Here is a 21262-nt window from a genome sequence, read left to right as displayed (position 1 = left end):
CCGAAAGTTCCCTATACCCTCCCCCCACCTCTGCTCCCCTCCCCACCCACTCCCACTTCTTGGCCCTGGTGTTTCCCTGTACTGGGATATATAGAGTTTGCAAGAACAAGGGGCCTCTCTTCCCAATGATTGCTGATTAGGGGCTAGAACTCTTGAGTGCTGTAGCCCTTGAGGGGCAGGGCCAGCTCTTCCAACTGCTGTGGGGTGTGAGGGGCAGCCTTGCTCTCCTGAGCTCAAGACCCTGTGGGTAGCTTTCCCCACTGCTGGAGGTGAGATAAGATGAGGTGCAGATCATCACCTCTGCTCCAGTGCCACCATCCAGCTAGCTGATGCGTACACAATCAGCTGTCCCATACTCACACCCTGGAAGCCAGCTCACCCTCATTTCTGCCCCCCAGGCTCAGCTGCAGAATGCTAGACCAGCTTTTCAGAGGGCTGCAGCCAGTAAGTAGTAGGTCTAGTTATGTACAGGTTCTGGGCATGTGGCTGTGCTGACCAGGGGCGTCCTCATGTTCTCTAGTAGTAATCATGGTTGACCCATAGCACTGTGTAGCCATGGACTCAGATATGGCTCCTAGCAGCAGCTAGGGCTGGGACATTACCATGGCCACAGGTAGCAGGGCTGGCCACTCACAAAGGCCACCTTCAAGTCTCCAGTTCCATCTCTCTCCATAATGCTCAAACTGTTCACTATCTCTTTCCCAGCTCCCCACCACATACTAGCACATTGTGCTGACTCCTTTTGCAGCTCTCAAGAAGCTTCTGGGCTCCTAGGTGACATCCTCTGTCCTGCTACATGGCATAGTGGCAAGCAGGCTGGCACGACAGTTGGCAGGTTTCTGTCTGTCTTTCTCCTGCACTGAGCTGTCTGGATTTGATTTGATTTTTATGAGTCCTAGGCATAAAACAGCTTTGGCCACCAAGCCAGGCATCAGGCTAGCACAAACAAAGTACTGCCATCTGCTCCTGACTGATAAAACACCAGCACCACCAACATGGTGTCTCTTTGCCTTTGTTGGGGTCAGGGAGGCCTCCCTTGCCTTTTCATCTACAGGGTTACTCGTTGTCCTGGAGCTCACCGGTAGGCTAGGGTGGCTGGCCAGTGAGCCCTAGGCATCTGTCTGTCCCTGCCTCTCCAGCACTGAGATCACAAGCAGGCACCACAACACTTAGCTTTTCATGTGGGTTTTTGAGCTCATGACTTCATTGTTTAATTTGCCTTAGAAGAAGCTTAAGCTTAATGTATTCTGGGAACTAACTGTAGTTTCTGGAAATGAGTATTTTAGATTTGAATCTTGCATTCTGTCCTGGTTCTAGCATGCAAGACCAGTGTGTGTAGGTAAGACTCATAAAATATTATATAACCTCTCTAAGCTTTAGTTTTCTCATTTATAGTAGGAATAATAATAAAACATATCACACAGAAAGTTGAGGATTCAGTAAAACTAATCAATGCTTAGTGTAGTGCCGAGGGCCTAGTAGGTATTGTCTTCTTAGTATGTCCTGGGTGCCACAGTGTTCTGTTAGTAGTCCTCTGATAAAGGTTCTCGACAAATATTTTTGAATGTAGTTTAAATTGTCACATCTATAAAGTCTGTCTGGGTTAGCAGGCTGCAAGTCAGGCGCCTTGCTATATTTTCCCTCTGGCAGTTAGTGAGTTAGTGATATGCAGTGTATTTTGTCCATAGCAGTACCTGTTGCCTTTGGGCTGTTAAAGCAAGTAATTCTCATCCTTTCTAAAAAGTCTGTATTTTCATTATTGAGTTTGTAGAAAGAATGGTCTGTTACTATTTCCCTTTGCTTCTTTAAAAAAATTTTTTTAGATTCATTTATTCAGTATATGTGTGAGATTTTTTTTCTGCATGTATAAAATGTACCATCTGCATGCTTGGTGCTTACAGAGTTCATAAGAGGGTGTCAGATTCCCTGGAACTAGAATTACAGATGGTTGTGAGCCACCACGTGGGTGCTGGAAACAGAACCTCAGTCCTGTACAAACACAAGTACTTTTAATTGCTGAACCATCTCTTTAGCCCCCTCTTTTTGTTTTTAACACAACCTAATAACTTAGTAATACTGTTGGTGTGTGTGTGTATGTGTGTGTGTGGGGGGGCATCCTTCGGGACATTACTAAGAAATGCTTCAGAGTCTAACTTAGGTCGAGTGGGTCTCTTTTGTCTCCTTCCAGAGACACACTGGGGCTGTGGGAATCAGATGGTATGTAGGGCAGTGAATCAGATGGTAAACCTGGTGTATCTGTCGTTCACCTAGAGAACAATGGGTGTCCCTCTTTCACAAGCACCGAGCATTAAAGGTTGTGATGAACACCATTAAGATCTTCTTGGTCTGATAGTGATCTTGATTAGAGCAGAGGAGCCCATGGGGAGCCTTGCACTCTGGTGTAATGAAGGAGTTGGTCAATCCAAGAAAGCCATGTAAATCAAAATGCTGTTTCTTGATGTCATCTCAGAAATGAGAGAGTTGCCCAGATGATCTGAATTCTTTGTACAAAGTAAAATACACTTACTGTACCAAGTGTCTTAGGAAGAGATGTGAGACCCAGTACGTTTCAGGAAGGTAAACAGGAAGGAAACTATCGTTTGTCTCTAAAGTAGTTGACAAAGTTAAAACAACAACAACAACAATAACAACAAAAAGTGGCAAGGAAGGAATGGCCAGAGCTGCCTAGTATTCAGGCTTAAAGACACCCTGAGAAGACAGTACTGGGAAGACGAATCGACGTGGGGCTGCCTCAGCTTGCCTGGTCAGTTTGGCAGTAGCTTACCAAATAACAAATTCATATTAGTGCAATTACACAAAGAAAACAAGATCCACTCATGAATTCTCATCGTTTTACTGTTTTATAGGGGAGACAAGAATTAACTGTATTATGGCAACCTATAATGCTGAGTTATTTTAATGGTGTGCACAAAGAACTTTAGAAGGATAGTGTTTAGAGTGGTTAATTCATAGGTAAGGTCAGGCTGAGTATGAAAAATGGGGAGAAAGCCATCCGGAAGACAGGGGTGGAGCTTTCTAAATTCAGAAGCGTGGGTGAATGCACATACAGTGCGCTGGGATTGAGCATGTCAGGAGCACTTAGCCTGCTCTTAGTTGTAAAAGAGATGAAGCAGAGTCTGCCTAGATCCTTTGCACGCTGAGGCAGAAGAATTATTCGAGTCTGGAGTTTGAGGCCAGCCTGGGATACACAGCCAAGGCATTATCTCAAAAAAGAAAGTTGTGAGGAATCTGGTTTGGAGGGGAAACATCTTGGGCACTGCTCACTGAGTGGTAGTTGGGAATAGAGAGAAGAAAGAGGGCATATGGAGGAAGTGATACTGAGTGGATCGGCAGCCTTCCCGATGGGATTATAAGGATCTTGCCAGCTGACTGTTGGATGTTCTCATGTATTGTTTCATCAGTGTTGAGATGAGAGGAAACAGGAGTTCAGGGCAAAAAAGGGGAGAAAGCTAATGTGGCTGGTTCTGGCACTTGAATGTGAAAGGCCTGTGGGACATGCCAGTTTATAGTAGGTATAAACTTACGTACACATAAACAGATGCAGCCTTCAGAAAGACTTCGAAACCAAGCAGCAAGAACGCCCGGCATCGCCAGTGTGGGAAAAGAGCTGTGTGTGCTGTTGTTTCGTGGAATGTTTTATTCTGCTTCTCTCTGCAGCAATGGACACGACCGTGTCTTGATGGATTGATCATGTATGGTTGCTCCTCAGACACTATCTTAAATGGGTTTTTGTCCATAACTTTTTTTTCACTTTCAACTTTAAGTCTGTAAATGTTACTTCTTTGGAATTTTGGATTTTATTATGTGCAAAGAAACTTGTAATTCTTGTTATAGTATTCAACATCAATCTTTCAAAATGACTCTTTGTACAAATGATTCCCTTAAATTGCTCTTTCCCTATATAGGACCTGATGCAACAGAATGGGATTGGCTATGTGTTAAATGCCAGCAATACCTGTCCAAAGCCTGACTTCATACCTGAATCGCACTTCCTGCGAGTGCCTGTGAATGACAGCTTTTGTGAGAGAATCCTGCCGTGGCTGGACAAGTCTGTGGATTTCATTGGTATGTGGCTCAAGACACGGTCCAAGCCCTCTGAGTTGTACTGTCTCAGATAGGTATAGCTACTCCCTCCCCTTTGGTCTTTTAGAGATTTCGAGTCTGGAAACAGCATATGATGTTGCTTGCTTATTTAATGGTCAAGCTGATGTGTGCTATGCTGTCCCAAAGGGATTGGCCCGTGACCTGCTAGCTAACTTTTAACAGCACCAAGGTTAAAGCTTTGCAGAATCTATGATTATGTGTTGCAAGTATTTAAAAATTGGTTAAGCTTTCAAGAATATCCTTCCCTCTCCCCTACTTTTTAAATCCTTGAAACGTTGATAAACCTGGCCATTATTCCTTCTTTCTTACTGCTGCGATTTCCTTGGGAAAAGTTAGGCCTGTGAAAACATCCCAATACATTTGAAGGCCTTTTATATGTTACAAGGTTTTCTGAGCCTCAATTCATGCATCAATAGTTCCAAGTATTTTGAGTCCAATGAAATTCAGCATACTTGCATATGCAGGAGTGATAACAGAAGTTTGTCTGTATCATACTTTATTCTGCTTTGGCCTCATTGGGAGCTTCCCCTCCTCACTGTGCTGCGACCTAGTGCTGCATGTCACAGGATCTGGTAACTTGGTGGTTTGTACTTGGATGTGAAGGCTGAGCAGAGGAGGCATGAGCGGCAAGATGAGATGCAACCACTTCTGTTCCATGCAAGGATATCTTGTTGTTTTCCTCCAATAGGGACACAGCTCCATAATTAAATCCTGTGAATTAGTTATTGTAATGAAAAAGAAAGAACCAGGGGCTCAGCTGGGGTTGGCTCATCAGTTTAGAGCACTGGCTACTCTTCTGGAAGACCCAGGCCCAATTCCCAGCCCCTGTGTGCTGTCTTAAAACTATGCGACTGGAGTTTCAGGAGATCTGACACTCTCCTGTCCTCTTCTGGCACCACCAGATATATTAGTAGTTCACAGATACTCATGTAGGCAAAATACCCATAGACATAATTTAAAATTTTTCCCCATAAAAAGTAAAATTAGGTGCTTCAGGTAATTCTGATATACTACTACTACTACGACTTCTTCTTCTTCTTCTTCTTCTTCTTCTTCNAAAAAAAAAAAAAAAAAAAAAAAGGACAGAAAAATTAAAATGTAGTAGATGAGTCAGTCACCACTTGGAAAAGTTCATCATGGTTTTATTGAGAAATGAAGTTTCTTGATGATTTGCTGGGAGTTGAAATGTCCACCTTTCTTCATCTTTTCTTACATGCCATACTCACAAGTATCCTTGCTCATATTCCCGAATCTCATTCCATTGAATACTTTCAATAAATTCCATGAGAATTAAGCTTTTCAATTCAGAGAAGAACACAGGCCAGGAAATACTTAGCCAAGCTGACTGGGGCAGAGATCACCCTGTATGCAGACAATTCCTGCTACTTTGTAAACACTAAATAGAAGAACAAAGAAGGTGACAAGAGACTTCTGATTCACCTTTCTACTTCAGATTGCTGTCCACATACACAAGGCAGGATTCAGAGCACAAATTATAGACATACAAATGTATCTGTCTGATTTTACCAGGTAAGGTAACACTACAAGCAGAAAGAAGTTTCCAGAGAGTGAACAAAGAGAAAAGTCATAAGACAGGCAAGTTCTGAGTCCTTGCACTCCTCTCATCAATGCATAAGACAAAGCAGAATGGGAAATAGAGTTCGTTACTTTTTTTTTTTTTTCATTGATGTGGCAATACATCCAACAGAAGTAACTCAAGGTAAAATTTCTTCCTTGATGTACCCTGGTTTACAGTTTGAGGGTGCAGTCTGCTATGGAGGAGCTATCATGACAGAAGCAGCATAAGAACACTGCTCTTGTTGTGTCTGCAGTCAGGAATCAGAGAGTGATGAATGCTGGTGCACATCCCAATTTCTGCATAGAAGCATTCAAGACCTATGAGATAATACTGCCCACATATGGGTAGAACATCTTTGCTCAGTTAAATGTTTCTGAAAATATCCTCAATAAAACACCCAGAGGTATAAAATTTCATGGTGATTCTAAATCCAGTCAAGTTAAACTTCGATATTAACCATGATGATACCTAAATGGAAAACTGAATTTTACTTTTTTGAAAGAAAAAATTATATCAGGCCACTGATTAGATCCCCTATTCTTGGGGAAACTGATTTAAAAATGGAATTTTTGGCCTTTACCCCAGTACTTGAGATTTCTCTCTAAGGAACAATGACATTCTTTCCAGTATTTCATCAATGTCCTCTGTATGTTTATTGCCTTATTACATCTCCAGCACCCTGTCTTATATATTAACACCTTTCCAGTACCTCAACACTCTCTCTCTCTCTCTCTCTCTCTCTCTCTCTCTCTCTCTCTCTCTCTCTCTCTCTTTTAGAACTTCAGTTTTTCCAGAAATTTCTGTCATCAATTCGAACTTGTTCTTTAAAATGCCTCAAGATTAAAGGCTATAACAGTTCACATTAAAATAATCATAAAGAAAATTCTTCTTACTGATACTTTCTTATTGTACCTCTAAGTGTATCTAGCATAGCATTAATTTTTAGTCCCTAAAACAAGCAGACAATTGTGATTAATGTTCCCATTGGATGTCATGTTGATTCAGAGGCATGATCCAAGCTCCTGCTCCCTCTTCATGGTTGCTTCCTTGGCTCCTGCTCAACCCCGCCCCACCCCCAAGTCCATGATTCTGTACTGAGGCAACAGAGAGAGCTGATTAAAAGGATGGACTTTGGAGCCAAACTTTGAGTCCTGCCTCCCTGGTTATCAGTTAAGTGATTGTGTGTATCTAACATAAAACTCTTAAAACTCTCTTGAGCGTGTTTCCTGAAAAAAAGCAGGGCGAGCATGAGGATTAAGCGGAAAGTCTCTAGGCACTGTACACTTTGCAGAGTACACAGCTCAGAGTTAGCTCGGAGGACATGTTTGCCTCTTTCTGTGTTCTGCTCCTCTCTCTGACATGTTCCTGCTGGGCTGGCCTCAACCTTTGGGCTCTAGCACTCCTCCCGAGTAGTAGGGACCACAGGCACTGGCTACCCTCGCTGACTAACGGATATTTTAGAGTACCATGAGGACTTTTTCCTTTTCTCCCCTCTGCTGAACTATGCTCACTTCCTTTTTGAGCTCCTGACACCTCGCTCTTAGCAGGTTCTCAGTCTTAACTTTTCAGTCCTCTCCTTTTGTTTATTTTATTGTTGAGGCAAAGTTTCTGTCCCTTTAAAAAAAAATTCCAAACATTGCTTTTGAATTTCTGTAGTACTAACTTGATGTTATTTCCAGTTTCACCATCTCTGCCTTCTTATTCTTCACTCCAGAACTTGCAGAGTCTCCTTAATTTCCTACGTAAGAATATAGCTCTTAGCCTAGCATTCCTGAGAGACAACACACACACACACACACACACACACACACACACACGCGCGCACACGCGCACACACACACACGCGCACACACACACACACACACGCACACATGCTCCCACCTTTGCAGCCACCTCCCCTTACTTCTTCCATGGCTCATGAGTGCCAGCTCCAGCAGCCTGCCTCCTGAGCCTGCTCAGTACTGAGAGGGCTTTACTCTCAGGGGTCTTTCCTCTCTGCCAGCTCTTTGTGTGGGATTTCTGTTCCAAGGCTTGGGTTAGCACTCAGTCTGTCAAGATCTATGTGCTAGTGAGCCCACTCTAGAATAAGCACTTTTATATTTAATTAAAAGAACTTATCAGATGAATTGTGGTTGTAAAAAAACCAACCAAATCTCAGCATGAGCACAGAAAACTAAAGGGGGAGGAAACCCACATCCACATTGTAGTGCATGTTCTGTCGGGTTGTAAAACACTGTCTTCTTCCTTGTAATGTATTAAGTATAGGCACACATGTGGCAAGCAGACATGTGATGTGGTGCATCTTTGGAGGTCAGAGGAAACTTTGGAGAATCAGGTCTCACCTTGTGGGCACACATGTGCCACCATACACGGAGGCCAGAGGACAGCTCACACAGGTCACTCAGCTCATACAGCAGATACTCTGTTTGCTGAACCTTCTTTCCATTTCCCTCTTTTTTTTTTTTTTTAAATAAATTGCTTTTTAAATAAGTGCAGGGCTGGAGAGATGGCTCAGTGGTTAAGAGCACTGACTGCTCTTCCAGAGGTCCTGAGTTTAATTCCCAGCAACCACATGGTGGCTCACAACCATCTGTAATGGGATCTGATGTCCTCTTCTAGAGCGTCTGAAGACAGCTACAGCGTACTCACATACATTAAATAAATAAATAAATATTTAAGAATATGTGCCAGATACTATTAACTGCCTGCATAAAATATGCTAGTATTCAATACGTTGAGGACTGAGAACAGGACCGTGTTCTTATACTTTTTTTAAAAAGATAATTATCATTTGAAATTTTTTTAGATTTATTTTTATGCCTGTATTACCTGTGTATGTGTTTGGTGCCTGAGGATGTCAGACAAGATCATCAAATACACTAGATCTGGGGTTACAGACAGTTGTGAGTTGCCGTGTGGGTGCTGGGAGCCAAAACCCCACCGAGTGCGCTTAACCACTGAACCACCTCTGCAGCCTCAGATCATTATTAGCAATAATAGGAAATAAATTCAAAATTAAGAAAACTGAAGCCACGTGGTTTTAGGATGTGTGCTGGAATTGGATGTGGAGCTTTGACGGGTGTTGCTCTGCAAGCTCTTCTCCCCAGCCCTTCCAAGCCTGCTTCTCTTCATGGGATTTGGAGCAGCTCCCAGCTTCCAGCTAGGGGCTGGGATCCACACACACATTCAACCATACACACCGAGAGAGGACAAAAGTTGGAGAAGAGCCAAATAACAGGGACAGTATAATGCTGGGACATAAAATCAGAAAATCAGAATTGCTTTGAGCCTTTCAGCCAAGGAAGAGAGAGAATACTGAGTAGAAGGTAGTGTAGGCGGTTGATGTCAACATATGTGTATGTGTAGGCCCGTGTGCTTTGTGTATTAGCCTGCCCAGTGTGTCAGTGTAGATTGTGTTCATTCTTTCCTGTTTGGCTCCCTTGTCTAACAGAAATGCTGCTTGTTGATTACTCTTAAATTATTTAGTATGCAATGAATAATAAATTACATTTACTAGAAGTCTGTATCACAGGCTGCGAGGCTGGAGCAGCTCTGTAGTGTTCAGTGTGCAGGGCAGGCTCCTTGTATTCTGATAATGTTTAAGGATGTTAACCTTGTCTGGTGGTAGTCCACACCATTAATCCCAGTACTCGGAAGGCAGAGGCAGGTGAATGTCTTGATTTTGAGGCCAGCTTGATCTACAGAGTGAATTCCAGGACAGCCAGGGCTACCCAGAGAAACCCTGTTTGGAAAAACAAAAGACAAAACAAAAATGATCTTAACCTCAGTTTTTGTTTTGTTTTGTTTTGTTTTTTTGTTTTTGTTTTTGTTTTTGGAGACAGGGTTTCTCTGTATAGCCCTGGCTGTCCTGGAACTCACTCTGTAGACCAGGCTGGCCTCGAACTCAGAAATCCNCCTGCCTCTGCCTCCCGAGTGCTGGAATTATTAACCTCAGTTTTGACTATATCACAAATACAAAGGAACAGACTTGGCTCCATGACAACTTTAAGCTGGGCACATGTGTAGTAGCTGAGGGTAGAGTCTGCCGTGGACTTGTTACAATGGTGTTGCTTGTAGACTGTCTGGGAGGTCATCTGCTCCTCCATGTGAGCTCTGAAGCTCCTTAGCAGAGAGGGCAGCACTCCCTGGCTCTCCTGGCTTGCTCCTAATGGTGTCCACAAGTCTCTAACTCTTGCTTCCTATTAGAGAACTGTGCTGTAGCATGGACATGATTTCAAGTTAAGCAAATAGCTGGGCAGACAGCTCAGCCTCTAAGTGCTTGCTGTCCAAGCCTGAGACCCGAGTTTGATTCCCAGAACCCATGTAAAAATGATGGGTTTGGTGGTGCTTTCTTGTAATCCCAGTACTGGGGAGGCAGAAACAGGAGGCTGCCCCAGCTCACTACCTTAGTCTACTTGGTGAGCTCCAAGCTAGTGAGGCACTTTGTCATTCCTGGGGAGTGACAACTGAGGTGGACCTCTGGCTTCCCTCCACTTTCATTCTTACATACACATACACATTACATGGCCAAAAAAAAAAAAAAAAAAATTGAACTAAGAGCCTGGCAATCTGAGGTAGTAATCTATTCATTGCTTATTAATAATCCCTTTTGATCTTAATGGCTCATAACATGTTAATAGTGAGAGAACTACTCTTCCCCTCCCCCGTAGACAGTAAAGGATAACTAGGAGTCTGTGTAGGTAAGATCTGCTTTGAAGTTTCAGGTGAAGACACCCAACAGTAACACTCAGAGTAATGGCCAGTACAAGTTCCCCTTACTGAAAAAATCCCTAGTGACTTTTCTTAAATTTGCTCCCACAGAGAAAGCAAAAGCCTCCAACGGCTGTGTGCTTATCCACTGCTTAGCTGGGATATCTCGCTCCGCCACTATCGCTATCGCCTACATCATGAAGAGGATGGGCATGTCTCTAGATGAGGCTTACAGGTAAGGACAGGAACACAGCTTATGGGCCATGCTTTTCATTTTCCCTGAAACAGAAAGAGGTATGAAGGTGGGTGACCAGATGAATGTAGACAAAGCTGATTTTGGTCACACACATCACAGGTTCCTGGTGACTAATGGCCATGCAGAGACTGAGGAAGAGTTGGTTCTGCTTAGCTTTCATTCTTCTAACATGTGGAGTTCATCCTCAGCTACTTTTTAGTAATAGATCAGGGAAGCTTATCCCTTTCCCTCGACAGAGCAGCATTCTGATTGACAAGTGGAGAAAGCAGCTCTTACACAATGCCACTGAGTCTGGGTGCTCTGACACTGTGCCATCTCCTTATGGGAGGTCTTGAGATGTGAGTGAGTGGACGTTGGAGAGGGAATCCTGGGATGCTGAAGCTGATGAGGGGCTGTGCTGCTGTGCGTGTCAGGGAGAGGGGCGTTTCCTGGGGTTGAGCAGAATCCTCTTATTAACTGCATGGGCAGCCTTGGCTTCTTGGAAACAAGGAGCCTAGAGGATACCCTCTAGTGTGCACCCATCATACCACAGCACCCTGGTAAGGTGTTCTCCACCTCAGTGCTAGAATTGTACATGAATCCTCTTCCAGAACACGGGGAAGGTGGAGTAGCCCTGTCCCACATTCTCTTAGTAGCTTCAAGACAAAGTGCAGTTGTAAAACTCAGGGGTTTTGCTTTGTCCTCTCTATAGATTTGTGAAAGAAAAAAGACCTACTATATCTCCGAATTTTAATTTTATGGGCCAACTCATGGACTATGAGAAGACGATTAATAACCAGACTGGAATGTCAGGGCCAAAGAGCAAACTCAAGCTGCTGCACCCAGACAAACCCAGTGAGCCTGTGCCTGCAGCCTCAGAGGGTGGATGGAAGAGTGCACTGTCTCTCAGTCCACCCTGTGCCAGCTCGACCTCAGAGGCATCGGGGCAAAGGCTTGTGCATCCTGCAAGTGTGCCCAGCTTACAGCCGTCACTCTTAGAGGACAGTCCGCTGGTACAGGCTCTCAGTGGGCTCCAGCTGTCCTCAGAGAAGCTGGAAGACAACACTAAGCTCAAGCGTTCCTTCTCTCTCGATATCAAATCTGTTTCGTATTCAGCCAGTATGGCAGCGTCCCTACATGGCTTCTCGTCAGAGGAGGCTTTGGAATACTACAAACCTTCTGCCACACTGGATGGGACCAACAAGCTCTGCCAGTTCTCCCCCGTTCAGGAGGTATCAGAACAGACTCCAGAGACCAGCCCGGATAAGGAGGAGGCCCACATCCCCAAGCAGCCCCAACCTCCCAGGCCTTCAGAGAGCCAGATCACACGCTTGCACTCAGTGAGAACCAGCAGTAGTGGGTCCACCCAGAGGCCCTTCTTCTCATCACTGCACCGGAGCGGGAGTGTAGAGGACAATTACCATACCAACTTCCTTTTTGGCCTTTCCACCAGCCAGCAACACCTCACCAAGTCTGCGGGGCTTGGCCTCAAGGGCTGGCACTCAGATATTCTGGCTCCCCAGTCCTCTGCCCCCTCCCTGACCAGCAGTTGGTATTTTGCTGCAGAGCCTTCACACTTGTACTCTGCTTCAGCCATCTATGGAGGCAACAGCAGTTACTCTGCCTACAGCTGTGGCCAGCTGCCCACTTGCAGTGACCAAATCTATTCTGTCCGTAGGCGGCAGAAGCCTACTGACAGAGCTGACTCGAGACGTAGCTGGCATGAAGAGAGCCCATTTGAAAAGCAGTTTAAACGCAGAAGCTGCCAAATGGAATTTGGAGAGAGCATTATGTCAGAGAACAGGTCAAGGGAGGAGCTGGGCAAGGTGGGCAGCCAGTCCAGCTTCTCCGGCAGCATGGAGATCATCGAGGTCTCTTGAGAAGACCTCGTAGCTTCTGTTGACAGTTTTGTTTCCTGTTCACAAAAAATAGTCCCTGTAAATCTGAAATATGTATATGTACATACATATATATTTTTGGAATATAGAGCTATGGTATAAAAGCAACAGATGGATCAACACAGTTGTTCTCTCAGCACCTGCACTGAGAATAGCTAACTCTCAGAAAAGAGTGGAAGGGTAGATGTTAGGATTCTCCCAGCCAGGAGAAGAGATTTGGTTCAGTGAATTGCACATCTTCTTGTTCCTACAAAAGCAAGGGTTTTGTTTGTTTGTTTGTTTGTTGTTTGTTTTTAATGTTAGAGGGCAAAATCCCTCCCATTTTCACGTGCAACAGAGGTCTCAGAACTCATCTCTGTCCAGGCCCTTCCCTAGTGCACCTTAGCGCTAAGACTGAGCCAGCTGTGGGTCAAGTGGGAAGACCCTCCTAGGGACAGACCCTAATGGTAACTCCAAGGGAAATGATCCTGTCTTAAGCTGCGTAATAAACCTAAACTTGATTGACAGCTGAAGGATACGGACATCATTCTGCTGGATGAACTATTTAGGAGCCTTGCCTAGATTTACTTATAACCAATCCAGTACCTCAGACAAGACATTTGGGGCTATCACCACTACCATGTCTAGTAGACCATTTTCTAGGCATTGTGAATAAGTAGGTAACTTGTCACTTTCCAGACTATGCACAAAATCCCAGTGGGCCTGTTGCCCATGTACCCCTCCTGTCAGCTTGAATGAAGAGGGAAAACCAACTAGAGTTTAGCTTAGCCAGAGATTGGGCAGTCAGATAGCTTAGAGACTTAAGCCAGGGATGAAACACTAAACAAGTCTCCCTCCTTATAATACAAGAATTATCTTTAGTGGGATTGTTACTTCTTCACTTGACCACAGACTTGGTTTAGAGATAAACATGAATCACTGGGCTTGGTAGCAGACTGACAGAACCTTCAGGTTCTCACCCAGAACCAACGCTTTTCACTTCTGTTTCATGTCCTGGAATAAAACTATGGCAAGACTTGGGAAGGTAAAACCTGAAGCAGGAAATGGATTTCCTTGGCTTTTTTCCTCTATGGTATGCAACGAGGGTAATATTTCTAGAATCTTCTTAGACTTCCAAACTTACCATGGGCTTTGGTAAGCAAGAACTAGCCAGAATAAAACATACTAGAAAGGTTAAGAAGGCGCTGTTGAATGTTGCTTAGTTTTGAGTACAGGAAAGCTCTTTCCCAAAACTCTCCCAGCATGCTTTCTTTCTGAGGAAGGGGCATAGCAGAGTGAAGGACCACAGTGGTGTCTTGGTCCCTGACATACAATCACTGTGTAGACTCAATCCTGGCAGCTGAGACGAGGAAATAAGAACAAGTGTACACAATAGTCCAGATCTGCTTTAAACTTCCTGGCTTGAGTTGTATCCTCTAGAGTACGATCTTCCTTATGGCCTTAATTCACTCACGTCAGCAGGGTGTGGGTGTGGGGTAGATGTTGTCATTGTTCTTTACTGTAAGTGTAGCTAGGGGCTGACTCATATCTCAGGTTTTTCTGTTAGTGAAATGGATGGTCCTTTGACTAGGATGTGACTTACTGTTTCCTAGAGTGATTGCTAAAACCAGCATAGAATGATGGTGGTTGGAAGCGGACAGGCTTGATTGTGAGGGGGATTATGGGCCTCATGGACAGACTGGTTCTGTACAGATAAGCTGTGTGTGGGCATAAGATGAAGGCAGAGCAGATACTGCACAGGGAGCACGTTGCCACTCTTGGAGATTCTGTTCAGCAATCTATCTAGATATATATCAAAATGTCTAAAGTTCTCAAAGCTTCACAGTACATTTTGATACATTGTATACACACACTTAGTATGCAACAATCCACCTTCTTAAAATCTGGTCACACTGGTAAGACATAATTTATTTAAGAATGAAAGCAACAGCTTCAACATTAAGTATATTCCAGGAAGACTGGGGATTTGGCTTCGGCATCTTTGGCAGTGTGTTACCTAATGCCATATGTCATGTAGAGAAGTGCTCTCTGGACTGTGTAGCTGATAGTCATACACTACAGCTGTCAGTCCCTCATCACTAATGTCATTTCAGTTCTTAGAATCACAACTACCATGTTGAAAGGGCTGTTGTGGGTGGTGTGGTGGTTAGGTCTCCTCATGTAAGCACAGGGAAGCCTGCCTGTGAAGTCTACTGGGATGATGCAAAATGGTGATTTTAATGAGCAAAACTAGACTCTGTGAGAAATGCTGGAAACCGTTCAGGCCATTAAGTGGGAAGACTGTATAAATGTTTAATATGAATATCGTGTCCTTGAGTAAAAGGCAAGCTGTTGAATGGTTCACTTGTGCATTTCTCATTCTCAAGTGTCATGTATGTTAATATGATGAAATAAAATCAGAACTGGTACCTGTTTATACATAAGTGTGAGGAGTGGCTTTCTCCTTGCAGCTCCCACCCTCGGGAACCACAATGTCACAGAACTGCAAGTGACAGTTTTAACCATTTGGAGTGGAGGTAGCAGCTGATACATCCATGTGTCATTTACATGGAACAGAGGCAGATGCTGGTCTGTGTTCCCTATGCCAGGCACACACTGAGGAGGCTTTCCTTCCTGCCTGATTTCAGGACACACAAAGACAGCTGCCTGCATATGCACCTACCACAAATGCTTCCGTAGTCCTTACAGGGAAAACAGGGCAGCCTTTAAACAGTGCTCTCAGAAGCTGAAATGAGGCTCAGGTGGTACAGTGCTTAGCTCACATTCATGAGGCACTGAATTTGATCCCTATATAAACCAGACATGGTGAATGATGGGAATCCCAGCACTCATGGTATAATGGTAGAGACCGCAGGAGTTTATAGTTATCTGTGGCTACACAGTGGGTAAGGAGACCTGACTACTTAATGAGACCCCATTTCAACCAAAAGACAAACTGTTCCCTATGTTATATATACCTTAGTGACATTTGATCATATGAGAAACTTAGCCTCACCAGTTTAACCAGAAGTACACACTAACGAGATAATGCTGCTGTCACTACAAGGCAGACAGAATGGCTCTAAAGGAAACCATGGGCCTGTGAGATAGCTCAGTGGGTAGAGGTGTGTGCCATGTAAGCCCCGCAACTTGTTTTCAAGATCGCTAGAACCCATGTCAAGATGGAGGAAAATAACCAATTAATTCCACAACACTGTGTAAAGTGTACACACACACACACACACACAGAGAGAGAGAGAGAGAGAGAGAGAGAGAGAGAGAGAGAGAGAGAGAGAGACAGACAGACCCCACCAACACTGCTGCTGGGAATGCAGCTCAGTGGCAGAGAGCTTACCTAGCATGCAAGGCCCTGGGTTGGATTCCCTAGCACTTGAACCAAAGACACCACAAAATCAGACCATCCCTCTGCTCCAGCCTAAGGTGTTCCTGAAACTCATTTCATCAAAGATTTACTCTGCAGACAGCATGGCTAGGTATCTAGAATCACAGTACATTTTATATTCGAAATTAACTGCTAAAAGAAGGCAAGAAATATATGTACATATACACGAATATATGCATCATATGGATATATGATTACTAATGATACAACTTTGAGGGAAACAAAGGGGTTTCTGTTCCTGTGATAAAACACCATGACCAAAAGCAACTTGGAGAAGAAAGGAATTTTTTGCCTTACACTTCCATATCAGAGTCTATCACTGAGGGTAGGAACTCAAAACAGGACAGGAGGTGATGCAAGGGCCATAAGGGAGTGCTGCTTACTGGCTTGTTCCTCATGACTTGCTTTCTTATAGAACACAGGACCCAGGGTTGGTACTTCCCACAGTGAGTGAGCTGAGCCCTCCCCACATCAGCCATCAGTCCGGAAAATGTACTTCAGACTTGTCTACAGGTTAATCCAGTGGGAGCATTTTCTCAATTGTAGTTCCCTCTTTGAAAAGGACTGTGTCAAGTTGACATAAAAGTAGCCAGCAAACAATGGAATCTAAAACAGTGTCCTAAGGGTATAATAGGCTGTGTGTGTGTGTGTGTGTGTGTGTGTGTGTGTGTGTGGCTTGTTTTGTTATTGCTTTTGTTTTGAATATCAGGTTTCACTGTAGTATAGATTATCCTTGAACTCAATGCTTAGCCCAAGATGTCCTTGAATTCACAATGATCTTCCTGCTTGAGTCTTCCAATCACTGGGACTAGAAATGTACACCACCACACTTCATTATCACTTGCTTTAACACCACCCAACATGTATAAAAAACATAAAACACATGCACATAAAACAAGAGTGAAGGCCAGCTGCAACTGCCCTTCACTGTGGTAAGAAGCTGCGGTCCAGTGCTCTGTCCCTAAATGCACATCACAGGGAAGCAAAACGGGTCCTCAGAGGCACAGTGGGGCTCTGGTTTACAAAGCAAGGCGAGGAGGGAGGAAGGGACACCCCGGGAGCTTTCTGGCTAGGAAGGAGTATAGATGCCATCCACATGCTGGGTGTGGTGACACCTGTCTGCTACCATAGCACTTGGGGAAAGAGACTAGAACATCAGAAAGCCAAGATCAAACTCAGCTCAATACTGAGTTCACGAAACCCTATCTCAAGAACCAAAAAAAAAAAAAAAACAACTGAGTTAGATCACAGGCATGACAGTAGATGGAAGTGGGGGATTACTCTCCTCAAGGGCATTCTGACTGACTGCCACAGGCCCCATCTCTTAGGTGCCACCTCTTTCCAACAGTACCATTATCTGGGGACTGGACCTTTCATATTTATGGGCCTTTGAGGGGACATTAGCTTCAATCTAGTACTGAGGTTCAGGGAAATAAAAATCACTTACCAAAACTTAAGGATAGAAACACCCTTCCAGGGCTCTCTGACGACTCCAAGCTGTTTCTTCATTCCGTAACAACCTGTGCTGGTCAGATATGCCATAGAGTATTGAGAGGCAACATAATGGTGTTCTGATGCATCATCGCTCGGCCCTCAGAGCCCCTTGGGAAAGGACTCCAGAAGCCTTCAGCACCTCCTTCTCACACCAGAGCCCTCATCCGTGTGCCATGAGCACTCAGAGGAGAGGCTGACACTAACTCCCAGGCTGCAGAACCCCAGCAGCTGTGGACAGGGTGGGACAAGGCCTGGCCTGTGTCGCCTTTCAGCCCCTTCTCCCAAGTCTCACGGGAATGTGTCTGATGGCCAGCCCCACTCCAGAGGAGACCAGGAGACCACCTCACCCACAGCACAGCAACAGCTTAAACTAGAATGACCCTCAGAATAAGCTCTGGCCTGCCTAATTTCTTAGAAAAGAGAGCTATCTACTCGACCTTTCCTCCCTGACACAGGCCTCGTGCTAGGAAGTAAGGAGATGGCCTTAGGCTCAGGCTGACATCGCCAAGCCAAGGAGAGTTGGAGGTGGCACCTGATTCCTGTCCACACAACGCTGTGGACAATTGGCCCTTCTTTCTTTGAAGGTTTATGAACAGGTCTCTATGCACAGTGCTGGGTTCCTAATATTCCAGAAACTCAAGGAAAGACAATGATGGTGGTGGCTTTAAAAATGCCTCCTGCCAGTCTAGGAGAAAACAATGAGCGCCCACTGCCTTACAGTTCAACTTTCTGCCCATTTCAAACTGGGGGGGGGGGGGAGGGAAAACTATTTCTGAATGTAAATGGGCTTCATCTAGCCACACCACCTAACAAAACACTGTGTGGAAATAATACTAAACAGAATGAGAAATCAAAAATAACACAAACACTATGAGGGAAGAAAGATCAATGGGTCAGAACTCAGTCTAGCACACACACAAGACACTGAAACCACCTGGGGGGTGACACCCAATGCAGGCTGCCCCTTCCTTCACCCTGCTGAGGTCGACAACGACCTCGGGGTAGCTAATAGGTTTCCGAACTACAGAACATCTGTTGTAAATTGCTCTAGCAATGGCTGAACCGCAGTCATGAGAAGACAATGTGAAGACCACCTTCACCGGGAGCTCAACGGAGGTGAGCTATGTCCACTCCCAGCTGCAGCAGCCCAGAGCTCTCAGTGCACCTTACCGCCTTCCACGTGGGGAAGGAAAGCATCAGCCAAGAGCCTGCCTGGGCACTTCAACATTAATATACTCAGTCACTGGTAACACACTAGACACAGTAGGGAGGGTAAAGTGGTGCCTCTCACCTCAGCAGTGAGGGACCAGAGGCAGGAAGCAGCCACAAAGGCCAGCTAGAGGTACATGGACCCTGTTTTAACCCCCAACCCCACAAAAAGAAATGACTAGACATTACTATTTTTCCCTATGTCTTATTTAACCTTTTTCTTCCCTGTACTTCAAATATTCATTCCATTCAACTACCTATGCCCTACACTTAATCTGAGTTCTAAGAACATTATACATTAATATCTGATTAAGAACCAGTCCTTTTAGGGCCTGGTAGGATGGTTCAGTGGGTAGAGGTGCTTGTCAGGCATGCCTAGGCCGATCCCCAGAATCCACACAAAGGTGGAAAGAGAACCAACCCCACAGAGTTGTCTTCTGATCTCCAAGCACACACTGTGACAATCCTGCTCACACAGAACACACCTTGTATAGCATCACAGTAAAAAAGAAAATTAAAAACTAAAAAATGAGATTAGAATCAGATCAAGTTTAGCTGCTACACAATAAATTAATCAGATTCATTTTAATCTTATAAAACCACCGAGGCTCTTCTGACACCTGACAGAATCTCTCTAGATTCTGGAGGAACAGGGACGAAGGGGAGGCTGTAGACTCCCAGCCCTAACAGCCCCTCAGACCCAGCTCTTATCTTCAGGCCCATCCCTTGCACTCATTGCATCTCTTCCTTCCACAGAAGTCCTGCAATGGGCAGCTCTTTCTCCAGCTTCACGCCCTACAGACGGCAGGGCGGGCAGAGGCTCTGTAGCCTCTTTTGTGTCCCTGGCACATCAGTGGAGGTCCGAGGGTCTCGCATGAGAGAGGGTGGGAACAAATGTCAGTGCAAACCTTGTTATGGAAGCCAAGGTCTGCCGGGCCGACAGAAGCCTGAGCTCTGTATGGAAAAGCAGTTCTAATGGGAAACACCTTCATGAGTGGATGAAGGCAGTCTTCAGTTTACAGTGACCCACAAAAGGGGCATGGTACTGGAAAAAAAAAAAAAGATGGTGTTCCGGCAGGACAGGAAGACAGTGCCAGATACCTCCTTGATGTGATGGGTACCAATGCGTAGGAACTAACTGGAACCAGTTAGCACTTATATTTACAACCACAAATCAGAGAGCCTGCGTAAAGTCTCACGAGGTGCCAAAGAGAACAGTTCCTTAGCATTTTCTCCACAGTTTCACTGCAGTAGCTAGACTACCTACACTTTTAATTCAAAAAATCTGAGCAAAATAAAAATAACTCTTGATGCAAAGTTCTTTACAGGATTTCTGGGAGTTCAACTGTCCAAACCGGTTATCAGGAGCTGCCACACTGGAAGTCCATGTGGGTCTACACATCTAGGCAAACATCAGGGCCCAGGTGAAGGCTGGAGGCGCTGTGTCTGCACAGGCAGGCGCCTGCTAGTGCCGCCCCGCTCAGGCCTCATGCTGAAGGGCTCCAGGCGCTCAGCCTCTGGCAGCATGCTGTTGAGCCTCTCCATCAGTGGCACTGTCTGGTCTATGCCCATCTGGATACGGCGCAGGATGGCTGACATCTCATTCACCTTCTGGATCTGCTCTGCATACTTGGCGTATCTTTTCTGGCGCTCTTGCATGAAGCAAAAGAGGGTTTCCACAGACAGATCCATCTGCAGGGAGTAAACAGAGGCAAAAGCATTAGCTTACCCTGTTGTCCCGAGCAGTGGGTCTCAACCGCTGGGATCCTTTGTTTCCCAGGGGTCCTTTATCAGATTTCCTGCATCTCAGACATTTACATGTGACTCATAACAGTAGCAAAATTACTGTTATGAAGTAGGAATGAAATAGTCTTATGGTTGGGGTCACCAGAGTATGAGGAACTATATTGGGAGGGCTAGGTGTCCTGCTGGAATCAGAGGAACCTGACTGTGTGCGAGGCAGTGGCCGTCCCAAGGACTACTGCAACTATTCTGGGATACCTGGGAGTGTGTGCTACTCATTCCACCCCCTGCTGAGACTCTCTCTATGGAAGAGTCTTGGCACTGTGTCCCCTGTCTCTTACACAGCATTCATGTTTGGCCACCCTCTGCTGAGACTCTCTCTATGGAAGAGTCTTGACACTGTGTCCCCTGTCTCTTACACAGCATTCATGTTTGGCTCTGTTGAAGTGAACAGACTCTTGCCACTGTGTCACCACCAGTCCCAGAATATGCTGTCCAGGCTGCAGCCTAGAAGGAACAGGCACTGTCGCCCAACCCGTGTGCAGTGGGCTTTACCATACAGCTGTGCGTGTGTGCACTTCACACACTGCGAGGAAATCACACACACAGTTCTTAGACTGTCTCTATCATCAAAGGACTCACAGCTATAACCAGAGTTGTAGGAATGACAGAATTATACACAGAAAGCTAACCCAGTGACTTGGTGACGCTGTGGTCAGTCGGGGGAACTACAGGGAAGGCACAGCTCCTATGGCAGAGCCCAACATGCCAACTGCACCTCCAGCCCACGAGGGAGCCTACAACATCATGTCAAACGCTGCACACTGCCCGGAAGGCCTTTTTCTCTCCTGGGCACATCTGTCACGGGTAAAGAGGAAGGGGGGCAC

The 21262-nt window shown here is 45.2% G+C and overlaps 2 protein-coding genes across 2 annotated transcripts in view; one reads left to right on the top strand and one right to left on the bottom strand.

The window, feature by feature from the left end:
• The window catches only part of Dusp16 (dual specificity phosphatase 16), an 83521-nt gene extending 68556 nt beyond the window's left edge, over nt 1-14965 (top strand). The window contains exons 5-7 of the mRNA XM_021190629.2: nt 3927-4086; nt 10526-10649; nt 11362-14965. Coding sequence (XP_021046288.1) covers nt 3927-4086; nt 10526-10649; nt 11362-12529 — 1452 coding nt within the window. The 3' untranslated portion in view covers nt 12530-14965. The remainder of the gene's footprint in view (nt 1-3926; nt 4087-10525; nt 10650-11361) is intronic.
• Nucleotides 14966-18975: 4010 nt separating this feature from the next.
• Nucleotides 18976-21262, bottom strand: part of Borcs5 (BLOC-1 related complex subunit 5) — a 68761-nt gene continuing 66474 nt past the window's right edge. Inside the window, exon 4 of the mRNA XM_021190922.2 lies at nt 18976-20324. Coding sequence (XP_021046581.1) covers nt 20046-20324 — 279 coding nt within the window. The 3' untranslated portion in view covers nt 18976-20045. The remainder of the gene's footprint in view (nt 20325-21262) is intronic.

The sequence above is a fragment of the Mus pahari genome, chromosome 2 (genome assembly GCF_900095145.1).
Source record: "Mus pahari chromosome 2, PAHARI_EIJ_v1.1, whole genome shotgun sequence".
Classification (NCBI taxonomy): Eukaryota; Metazoa; Chordata; class Mammalia; order Rodentia; family Muridae; genus Mus; species Mus pahari.
This window is presented reverse-complemented; position numbering and strand designations above follow the sequence as displayed.